The 12,249-nt window shown below is 33.8% G+C and overlaps 1 protein-coding gene across 1 annotated transcript; it reads right to left on the bottom strand.

The window, feature by feature from the left end:
* LOC132038203 (probable inactive leucine-rich repeat receptor-like protein kinase At3g03770) lies at window positions 1-4,949 on the bottom strand. The gene is made up of 7 exons (XM_059428913.1): window positions 3,596-4,949; window positions 3,352-3,485; window positions 2,554-2,797; window positions 1,268-1,479; window positions 1,150-1,175; window positions 813-924; window positions 1-637 (listed from the first exon to the last, which is right to left on the bottom strand). Exons 1-7 carry the CDS (start codon window positions 4,947-4,949, stop codon window positions 413-415), a joined length of 2,307 nt encoding a protein of 768 aa, XP_059284896.1. The 3' UTR covers window positions 1-412.
* Window positions 4,950-12,249: the final 7,300 nt, after the last annotated feature.

Below are 12,249 nucleotides of genomic sequence, written 5' to 3'. Positions count from 1 at the left end.
AAACATGAAATAACATACTAAGAGAAAACAGAATTCATACAATACAGTCACAATATCTTGCTTCCTAATGTTTCTTCTTGTTGTCATTTGAGGTTGGACAGCCATTAAGCCTTCTATCTCTTTCCTTTCTATCCATTCTGAAGGAGGGTAGTACAAATTAATGCGAAGGCTAGGCCTCTCTTTGCAACATCACCTACTTCTAAATTCTAATATTCAAAGAATCGACGAATTTACACTTTTATACAAAGGAAAGATAACGAGGACAAGAAGCTTGAACAATACGAGGCTGAGTTTTGCAACCATTTTGTGCTCCACAAGAAACATGCAGTCAGCTGACTTGCCTCCCAATTGACAGCAGCATGAACAAGTATTGCTGATGAGATCCAGTTGCTTTTCTTGAATACCTCATTGACTATGAAGTTACATCAGATCTTTGATCTGCATCGGCTGTAGCCTGGACTTGAGCTGCATATTGTAGGTTCCAGAGGACATCCTCAAACGAGGGGCGACTCTGTGACTCAAGAGATATGCATTTGTTGGTGATTGATATTACAATTGACAAAGACTCTTGGGAGCTGGTGGTTAGCACAGCTGGATCCACAATTTTGCGCCGACCATCTTGGCTACCAAAGGATGCCTGTCAATTTTTTTAAAAAAAAAAAAAGATTTACTGCTTACCCTCCAACTCAAAAAGTACGTGCTGTCACAGATATTCATTTCAATACACCATAAACAATTGCTGAAGAGCATTTTATGCTACTGTCAATGAGAAAGGAGTTGCATATCAAAAATCAAACTTAGCAGTCCCATACCATTTCATTGAGCAAAAATATTTCTCCTTTTCCACTACAAAAAGGACCCATCAGCGACTCCAGTAATATGAAACCGAAGTCATACACATCCTCCTCTTTCTTTCTCATGTGCCTGCATGAGAAAAAATGCAGAAAAATTTAATCTTGCCAACAGCTATGGTTGAGAATATGTCTCTGCTCAACATTCTTGAACTGTCACTGCCAAGCCTTTTCATCTATTTCTAAAGGATGCCACAGACAGAAGTGGCACTATGGAAAGAATCTATCACAGTTGGTCTAGGAATAGAAGTTGCAAACAGACTGTTGCATGAGTCTATGTGAGCAAAGAGTTGCATACCAGGTGTTGTAGCCATCTCCTTTTGCCTGAAAAAGGATGTCATCATATCAGATATTACCCTGTCGGCCATAAAATTGTTAAATATAACCTTTATCATATGAATATCATTTCAACATACCTCAACTTTTTCACTTTCTTCCATAAGGATTGACATTCCATAATCACTAAGTTTTCCAATCTGATGCTCATCAAGTAATATACTATCTGTCTTCAAGCTGTTCCCAAATGAAGGAGGAATTACGCCCGTGTGGAGAAAGTGCACAGCCTTGGCAACACCAATCAGAATCGCCAACCTGTCTGACCAGTTGAGGACCTTTCCTGGAGTCGTTTCTGCAAGTAAACATGATGATTTACACAAGCTCAACATGTGTTCCCTATAGTTCATTGGACATATCGGGATAAATAAAAATGAATAACAACACAAAGAAAAAAATGGTCAAAACATTTTGCAGTGCAAGTGTCAGTCAACAGACCATGCAAAGAACATACAATCAAGTATATCTCCATAAATTAATGAAATGCTGGCATAGATTGCTTATATCTCTTTAAATTAATGAAATGCTAACACAGATTGCTTCATCAGACTACAGTAATTATGTTTCACATTGCTGTAAAATTTCAGATCTCAAGCTTCCATAAACAGACCGAAAGAAACTATCCAAAAGATCGTGAAAAAAACAAAAATATTTTTCTTTCAACTAGGATAATGTGCCTCCTCCTACTAAAAAGTGTTTTCAGGATGTGAATCTGGTCTTGAACATCTGGTATTTGGCTTAAAGAGTCATGTCAACAATCATTAAAGTGGCGTGAATATGAATATCAATACACTGCAATGGGGTTGTGCTAAACTTTCATGTATTCAATTTCCCTGAAGTAGTTATTAAAGTTACTCTCTCCATGCCATTGACTACTTATCTAAAAGTACCCGTTCTCTTTTGCCAGTTAAGTTGGACAGAAAACAAATGAACAATCATGAACATACTTTCTGAAATTGGAATATACGAATGCTCCAAGATGAACACATGTACAAAAGAGAATCACCAGCCTCGTTCATGTCCTGCTTGTTTGATCCTTCTTTTATGGTAGTTGATGATTTCTGGTGAGAAAACTATTGGTTCCTCACGTCCATAAAATAACAATACTATGTATTCGTACTTACTAGCGAATAAACAACAAACGACGCGACAAGTTCATGTGTTTCTCCTCCTTTAACCCCCCTCCCCCGCGCACAATATTTTCTTTTTTAAAAAGAAAAAAGGAAGATAATTCACCAACAATAATACTCCGAACAGTTATCTGAAAATTTGGCAATCAGCATAACCAGCAATATGCCAGCAGCATTTGCATATTCAATCAAGTATATGTCTATGCAACTGTTCCTGCTAAAACATTTACACCACTGACCTGAAAGACGAGTATGGAAGTTTCCACAAGGAATAAATTCATAAACCAGAAAAAGTCTGTGGACAGTTGAGTCATCTTGCACTCCACCATCGATGCAGTGACCCAGAAGGCTAACTAAATGTGGGTGGCGAAACTTTGACAGCAAATCCATTCGAAGTTTGAAGTTCCAACTAGTGCATCGTCTATAAACAGTCAATTCCCTTACAGCAACATAGGTTCCATTCTGTAATTTTCCCTTGTAAATCTGAGATGGAGAGAAATGTCATAGAAGGTGTTAGCTAAAATAAATTGTCCAATTTTAAGCCAAACAAGAAAAGAGCCTGCGACTGAAGGCTTGAAGAGATATTGACTCACTGCATATGCACTTTAAGTTAAGCGATGCAAGGGCACTGTATTTATTGATATTAATTGTCAAAGTTCCAGTAGGTACCAAATCAAAATGTGCATTACTCCTAACTGTGACTACCATTATATGGTATAGACAATCAATCATTAAGGCAAAAAACTGTTTAATCCAACTGCTAATCTTGGCGACTTGTGATCCATTTGATTATCTGATACGAGTTATTCAATGGAATCTACCTACAAAAGTAATTTGCTGCTTCAATTATTCAAGGAGACCAAGACCTCTGAGACTAATATGGCACCATATGGATAAAAACTTAATTTAGCAACAAAAATTTATTCTTCCGGCAAAATATAACATGAATTTTGAATGGATATATGCAAGGAACGATATGCTAAGACTTCTTCCTACAATTATTTTGGAGTCATAAATATGTAGTTTCAGAGATGTACTTTTCCAATGGAGCCTTCACCGAGTAATGCTGACTTATCAAACTTTTCTGTCGCTTCTTCCAACTCTTCCATGGAGAACACCCGATATGATGGGGCACCTTGTGATCCTAGTGCTGCTGCTTGAGAAATGATCCCTGAGGTAAATAAGTTAAAGAAACTCTTTATCAAATCCTGCGGAAAATTAAGTCAACTGATGGTGAAACATTTCTCCAGAAAATATGCCTTTTTAAGTACTACAACTTACTAGCATTTGCCAGGAGCTCAGCGGAAATATTGGGCTGCGCATTATCGTGCACAACTTTGGGAAACATGTGATGATCCACATCGTGTCGTGCATGATGTCTTCTACAAAAGATGAGAAGTACAACTGCCAAAAACACCACAAATATTACGGTTCCCCCAACAACACCTACCAATATTGCTATCTCTTTTCCATTAATTTGTTTCTTCACCAAACTTGCTTGTTTGCAATAGGAATCCGAGTGCTGATATTCGGTATCCACAGACAAGCAGTTTCCTCTGACCTTAACAATTCGCTTATCTGAACTGGCGTTCAAGCAAGAAGGAAGTATACCAAGCAGTCTATTATCAGAAATATCAACAAAACCAAGTTCACCTCCACAATTGAGATGTTCAGGAAGTGAACCACTCAGAAAGTTAAACGCTAAATTCAAGTAACTAATACTTGGCAAAGAGAACAAATCCACAGGAGGTGTTCCAGTAAGAGCATTATTCGACAGATCAAGGTGTTGAAGCTTATTTAGTTTGCCAAATTCTTCTGGTATCTCACCAAAGAAAGCATTATTGCTAAGAAGAATAGTTGTCAATCCATGTGGCAACAGTGGCAGTTGAGAATCCAAATGATTTTCTCTTAAATCCAACAAATGCAAATTAGACAAAGCACTTAAATCGGGCAATTCACCAGAAATTGCATTGTGTGACAGAACAATATCAGTTAAGCCTGTGATTTTAGAAATTGAAGGAGGAAATTTACCCTTCAACCTATTATTCTTCATGCTTAAAATAGTGATATTTGGTAACAAGTCCAACCAATCAGGTAGAGTATCATTGAAAAAGTTCCCATCAAATGTCAAAGTATGAAGCTTTACCATTGTAGACATCTCATACGGTATCGAACCAAATAGAAAATTCGAGCTCATATCCAAAACTTCAAGATTAGACAACCTATGAATTTTAACAGGGAGGGGTCCCCAAATTCCCAAAGAAACCAAAGTTAGAACCTTTAAACTACTTAACCTAGTCAAAGTTGTAACAAAAGAATCAATGGAGAAATGCTCAGATAAGGTATTGTTTGGAACTGCAACTCCATGGAATTCATGGACTTTGACTAACTTATCACCCTTGATTTTGAGCTCAGTAACAGAGTTATCCTTGCAAATAATGGTCATATTCAGTGTTGAACCCAAATTACAAAAGTCTCCATTGTTATTCTCCAAAATATCTAGCTGTACTGGATATTCCAAGTGTTTTCTCAACTGAAGGAGAATTTGAGTTTCATAGGAACCTAACTGATGAGTATTTGGAATCAATAAAGCCCACACAAATACAACTATGACAAACATCTTCAAGCACCCCATTAAGGGAACAATATGAGCTTCCAAATTACTCCAAGCTAACTAATTCTGCTGCAAATGCAAATCTTGAAAAATATCCATTAAGAAAAAACAAAGAAACAAGCTAAGCTGCACATCAAAGGAATGTTTTTCTTTTTCCTAGCAGAGATATTTTGGGAGGAGAAAAAAAAAATAGAATAAAGTCAATAAGCCCACTATGGGCGTCAAAAGAAAGAAACAAAAAGAAGAGGTGTATAATGACGAGCTAATAAATGTGTATTTGTACGGCTAAAAAGGTGGAATTAAAAGAAGCAAAGTAATGGAGAAGTAGTAGTAGTTGGAATAAGAGTACCAGACAGAAGAAAGAATTAAAAGCTACATGCATTTAATGAGAAAGAAGAGTGGTGTATGACGGGTTTCATGAGTCTCCGCCATTAATGGTGACCGTTCGGTTCTTGCAGAAGATGGGCTCTTTCTTATCACTATTTCCACTCTTCCTCACTCCACAGTTCTCAAAGAATAGTTTATTCTTTTCTCTCTCTACAGTTTTAAATAACTGGAAGGTTTGTTTTGGCCTTAGCTGTTGTCCATCAAACTATATTTGTCTTAAGTATATTATAGCAGGAAATATATTTTATTTTACAATTTTTAACCGGAGAAGGGCCAAATATGCCCTGCACTATCGGAAAAGGGCCAAATATATCCTCATTATATTTTGGGTTCAAATTTACTCCTGTCGTTGTACTGTTTGTTCAAATATATCCTATCTCCATTAAAGTTATGGACATCCAATCCTACATGGCACTAACATTCGAAATATGGTAAGTGATGCTACTTGGAATTTAAAGAGGTGGTCATGGCGGTTGTAATGGTGGCAATGGTGATGGAGGAGAAGGAAATTTTAGTGGTAGATGAACAAATTGAGGGGAAGGGTAAAATGGTGTAGGGGTGTTAAGGCAGTATGCCACGTGGTATCCACCTCATCAAATGTTAGTGTCACGTAGTATTGGATTTCCACCTTAAACAACTTTAACGGAGGAGAGATATATTTGAATCAATAGTATAGAGAGATATATTTGAATCAATAGTATAACGGCAGAGGTATATTTGAACCCAAAGTATAACGAGGGATATATTTAATCCTTTTTCGATAGTGCGGAGTGTATTTAGCCCTTTTCCGCATTTTAAACTCAAATGACTACTGTAGTACTTATTTTATATTTTGAGGAAGATGGTTTTTGGACACACTTGCAAATTGCAAGCATTTTTGTTATTTTAGTAAGTATGTGTTTTTTGTACTAACTCTATTCACAAAGAAGTTATTTTTATTTTTTTATAGTAGGGTCCGAGCATACTTACAAGTATTTTTGCTATTATTTTTTAGGATAGTGTTGTCCGAGAGTCCAAGCACACTTGTAGGCATTTTACTATGTTAAGTGTTTCATTTTTCACCAATATAGATAACTGAATAATTTTATCTATATAAATTTAGACAGATGACAAGTTAATATTTAGAGCCCATTCGAACGTTAATTGAAACTACCTAATATATATAATGTTGAAAAATAGTCCTTCCGGTTCAAAAAAAGTGTGCACTTAATAATCAATTACGTTTTCGGTAAAGTGCTAAAATTGATGCAATAGATGTATTTGATGAAAAAAGATGGAAATGTAGCTTTTTATAAAAATAATTAATATGCCCTTAATTTTTTTTTTCAAAATTATAAATTAAAAGGCATACATATAGAGAGAAAAACGAACAATAGAAATAGAATGGAGAGGGAGAGAGTCACATTTTGGAAAGAGTATTTTAGAAATAGAAAAAATATTAGATATCAAATTAAGTTTATAAGCTGAAAGGCCATAAGTTAAGAGTGATCAGCTTATGAATTTTAGTTGATAAATACTTACTTAGCTTATAAGCACTTTAAATCTTTATCAAATGCATAGATAAGTGAAAAGGTAAAGCTTACACGACACCCCTCTTCTTTTTTCTTCTTTTTTTTTTTTTTTTTTTTTTTTTTTTTTTTTTTTTTTTTGCTTCGATGAAAACTTTGAAACTGAAATTTTATAATTTTTCTTTTAATACAATTAATTGGGCCACGTCCCTAGGTGCATATCAGCACATACTACACAACTCTACTAAGTTTGGGGGATTTGCATTAATTAAACTGCCACGTATTTCACGCTTGAAAAAAAGAAGTAAAGTTGGAGAACTGTTACTATTACTAGTAGGAGTATTAGTAAGCATTTCCATCAATTTTGAAACCATGGTTTCAAACCAGCGTTTGATCATCAATTTTCAGTCATGATTTGAAACCTGGTTTGAAACCATGATTTGAACCCAAATCATCCAAAAAGCATGATTTGGGGTTTGAAACCATGGTTTCAATTTTTTTAAATACAACATTTAACCCATAAGTTAATATTTTGTAAAAAAAGACCCATAAGTTGGTAAATATTTTTAACAATTACCCCCATCAATCATTTACCAATCTCATTAACTTCCACCAACCTTTATTTATGTCTACCAACCTTTAATTTATGTAGGAAGATTATATTAAATAGTAGTTACATTACTATTCATGTTAAATTTTTTATTTTATTGAAGTAAAGTTTGATTAATTGATGTTGCATTTTTTAGAAAAGCCTTCTAGTAGTGTACTAATTTTGTTATAAACTATGATTTGCTCATTTGGTAAGATTGTATAAGAATTGATAATGTTTTGATAGTTTTCACAATTTGTGGGGTTTTTATGTCTATATGAGAAAATACAACTTAAAATATCCAAATTATATGTCCAAACATGGTTTGAAACCAGGTTTCAAATCGTGGTTTCAAACTATGTCCAAACGGGGCCTTATTTTCCGATTATTTCATCAGAAGGTAGTTGGTTTGGATGTACTGTACTCTGCTGTTTTTGCTGCTATAAATTTTTGGTAACATGTTCGAAAATTAAAACCTAACCTGGTTGGTTTAGATAAAAAATCAATTTCGATTTCCAACAGAAGAACTCAAATTTTTTATTGTAAATGCCGGCAAATTGAGAGGAAAGGTGTATTGATGTAACTTTTCAAATATATCTAATCTAACTACTCGTTTTTTAAAATTTATTCAACGCAGTTCAAGCCTAGTGTCAATATTTAATTAGTGGTAATGAAATTTCAATTTAGAAGCAAACGTTAAATAGCAAAAGGCACTACTTTCACTTTCCATGCAAGTTAGGTTATACTTTCACTTTCCATGCAAGTTAGGTTGTTGCTTTTCAAATCTTTTTCCCATAATTGCACTAGCTCCCATAATTGGTGCTTTTCACTATCACCTTTATATTTTTTGAGTTTAAGGATAATGATTAGTTGTGATGTATAATTTCATTACTTCTGTGTTTTTTTCCTATTTGTCAGCTATTAATGCCTTGTCCGTGTCCAGATTTCAAACCTTTCAACAAACCTGTCCTCCTGCTATATTTTATGGGTTGATCCTTCAAAGTTGCACCTCCTTCAAACAAAAATAAATTTAATAGTAAAAGATGTTACTTGGGCTTGAAGTGTAAATCATAAATTGAGCTTCTTCTTTTTTTGTTTAGTAGTAAAAATCCCAAACAAGGGAATTAAAACAAATATATACTCCATCTGCTTTCATTTAGTTGTCACTTGTCAGGATAACAAAGTTTGAATAAGAGAATTACTAATCTCCCTTGCTAGTTCGTACTCCCTCCGATTCAAAAAAACTATTCACTTAATCATTTACCACTACTAAAAAAGCGCTAAAAATCGACGGATCAAAAACCGACGACCGGGTCGTTTAAAAAACCGACGGAAAACCGACTCACGCAGTTCGTTTTTTTGTATTTTTAATTATTTTAAATTATTTTAATCGTAAAACCGACGGACAACATCGGTTTTTTTTGGCGAATTTTGAAAATATAATTCAAAAATAAACCGACGTCCCACGTCGGTTTAATTAAAAAAAAAATTAATATAAAACCGACGTACCCGGTTTTATTTTAAAAAATATTATAAATAATATACAATTATTTTGTTTTTAAAAAAAAATAATAAACATTTTTTTTTTACGGACGGTTTCGTTTTTTTTTTTATTTTTGGGGTCAAAATCCGGTCAAATGTGCGGAAAAAACAGTCGGTTTTGTCCGTGGTTTTTCCATATATTGGCAAGAATTGATTCTTTCCCATTTCGGCCTATCCCTCTTCAAAATTAAACCCACCCTCCCCAAACCCTAGCCGCCGCCCCCCTCCCCTCCGCCCGACGCCGCCTCCCATTTCGCTCGCCAACGCCGCCGCCCGTAGCCTCCTTCCCCCCCCCCTACCCCAAACCCATTTTGAAGGTTAGTTTCTCTTAAATTAGGTAAGATTAAAATTCTTTTAATCTTAGTTTTATTTGTAGATTTTAGGCCTAATGCTCGTCTATTTAGCTTTGTTCAACATCATTTGCAATGTTATTAATGTTGAATTTGTGAAAAAAAAAAAGTAAACTTTATTTGCCTAGTTTAATTTACTTGTCATTTTTTTTTTTTTTGGGTTGAGATTGTGCTATATTTCATATTCTTTGTCAATGTATTTGTGTTAGCTTAGTTATCATTCTTTGTAATATTGTTGATGTTGAATATGTGCAAAAATATATACTTTAATTATTTGACTAGTTTTTTTGTTGTTGTTGGATTGTGCTTTTTGTTAGAAACCCATAAGTTATTAGAATTGTTATTGATCATTCTAAATTAGAATGGATTGAGATTGTGCTTTTCAAAGTTAGAATTGTTAAGTTATAGTATTTCTATAACCTCAATACTAAAATGTAGATTTTATTTCTCTAGATTTACTTTTCAATTTTAGAATTGGTTGGAATTGTGCTTTTCAAATTAAGTTAGAATTATTAAGTTATGTTAGAATTATTAAGTTATAATATTTCTATAACCTCAAAACTAAAATGTAGATTTTATTTGACTAGATTTACTTTTCAATTTTTAGAATTAAAGTTAGAATCCATAAGTTATTAAAGTTAGAATTGTTATTGAGAATTCAAAGTTAGAATTAGTTGGGATTGTGCTTTTCAAAATTATATTAAAGTTAGAATTTATAAATTATTAAAGTTAAAATTTATAAATTATTAAAGTTAGAATTGTTATTGAGAATTCAAAGTTAGAAATGGTTGGGATTGTTTTCTTAAGTTATATTTTAAGTCGAATTCTTAAGTTATAATATATTTCTATAACCTCAATAATTTGTGGGTATATTTTTGTAGATGGATCGTATGTGGATGTATAATATGAATAATAGTAATCGTGTGGGTGTACATGATGAATTTGTTGAAGGTGTTGATGGTTTATCAAACATGCAATGACACTTTACCCTTTTCAAAAAAATGAAGGGGTAATTAGGTGTCCTTGTTCTCATTGGTGTATGAAGTATTTGAAACCGGAAGCGGTTAGGGTTCATTTATATACAAATATTATGTTTGATCATGGAGAGACCGATGGGGTCAATGGTATATTTTACAATATTGTTGTCGGTGAAAGTAGTGTCGTGCAGAATATAGTTACGTAATATGAAGTTAATGATATGGTTAAATACGATTCGGGTTTGAACCGAAATGGGGTCAATGGTATATTCAAAGTTATGATAATATTCGTTATATACTAAGTTTCATTTTTTAATATACAGAGGCAATATATGGATCATGTGGAACAACACTTCGAGCATCCGAGCCGTCCTCCACCGAATTAGAGATAGATTTTTGGTGTAGAGCATGGGGGAGTACAAAAAGGGTAGAGCGTATAGGCCCTAGGAACAACTTAAGTCGCCTTCGGGGGATTTGAAGTGGTCTTCTCGACAAGCCGAGGGAGTTGATGATGTTCGTGTCGCAGCTATGGCGTAGCAAATTCGAACTTAATAGGGTTCGAGGCAAGAAGAGTTGAGGAAAGTAACACCATGAAAGCGAATATTGAATTGCTAATGGCACAAGTTAAAAGCCACATCGCATGTGGACGTTTTGCGTGCCCCCTTCTCCCCTGAAGATGATGTGTGTGTGTATATATATATATATATACTTATGTTAAAACTAGTTAATGGTACTTTTGGTTGGTCATTTAAATAAACTTTCAAGGTTTATTTAGATCGTATTTGATGTGTTTTATTATTACTTAGGATGATTTTATGTGTTGTAGCTCTTTAGAATTGATTTGGAGCATTTTAATGCTAGTTTTGAAAACTTTTTGTTATTGGTTTCGAGCAGATTTTGGTTTTTGTGCGGTGTGGTTGCGAAAAATGCATGATTTGCATGCTGAAAATTTTCCGTAAAACCGACGGAAAATCGACTCTGTCCGTCGGTTTTCTGGAATTAATGCTTATATTTTACAAAAAAACCGACTCGCTGTGTCGGTTTTATAATTAAAAATAAAAAAATTATATAAAAAAACCGACGCAAAGGCGTCGCTTTTTCATAAAATATATTATTTATATATAAGATAAAAAATCCGAATTTAATAAAACCGACCCCGTACCGGTTTTTTAATTTTTTTTTAATTTTTAAAAATATTTGAATAAAACCCGACGGACAACGTAACCGATGTCGTCCGTCGGTAAAAACCGACGTTGTCCGTCGTTTTTCCGAAAGCGAGGCTATTAAAACCGACGGACGTTAAAATGTCGGTTTCCGTCGGTTTGGTTAAAAAAACCGACGCTAGACGTCGGTTTTTGTCAACGGTTTTTTCCATTTTTTTAGTAGTGTACACACCCCATAACAAAATATTAATTCCTAGACAAAAGAGGTAATTTGACTAAATTACCCCTTATTAGATAGTTATTAGTATTTGATCACTTAACACTTAATAAGAGCAAATCTGAAAAAATAATATTAATTTTTTCTTGATTTGGTAAGTGGACATTCTTTTTTAAACAAAAAATAAAGGCTAGTGCACACCTTTTTTGAGCCGGGGAGAGTATTACTCCGTTTTTTAATAAATAAAAAATCTATACTACGTGCCTTTTAAGTTTAATAAAACAACTAATCCCTTCGTCCACTTTAAATTGTCCATGTATTAAAAATAGGTATTTACTTTTACTTGTTCAGTTTGAAAAATCAAGAGATAATTTACCACTTTATAATCTATTTTACTCTTATTATTAAAGCTTTAATTATTTTTAAATTCATTTCCCTACATTAATTGATTTATAGTAGTAATAATTAAGGGTGACATAGTAAAATTAGTTTATTTATTTATTGCTTTTTAGGGTGTCCCAAGGCGAACATGAACAAGAAATATAGACGAAGGGCGTGCTAATATAAAAAGTAACTAATTTTTAAAAG

This window comes from Lycium ferocissimum, chromosome 2 (assembly GCF_029784015.1).
Source record: "Lycium ferocissimum isolate CSIRO_LF1 chromosome 2, AGI_CSIRO_Lferr_CH_V1, whole genome shotgun sequence".
Classification (NCBI taxonomy): domain Eukaryota; kingdom Viridiplantae; phylum Streptophyta; class Magnoliopsida; order Solanales; family Solanaceae; genus Lycium; species Lycium ferocissimum.
This window is presented reverse-complemented; position numbering and strand designations above follow the sequence as displayed.

Coding starts and splice junctions, on each gene's coding strand:
- LOC132038203 (XM_059428913.1), bottom strand. CDS start 4,949: ATGGGGTGCTTGAAGATGTTTGTCATAGTTGTATTTGTGTGGGCTTTA. Junction 2,798..3,351: donor GTGAAGGCTCCATTGGAAAA/GTACATCTCTGA, acceptor TCTCCATCTCAG/ATTTACAAGGGAAAATTACA. Junction 925..1,149: donor GGAGATGGCTACAACACCTG/GTATGCAACTCT, acceptor TTTCTCATGCAG/GCACATGAGAAAGAAAGAGG.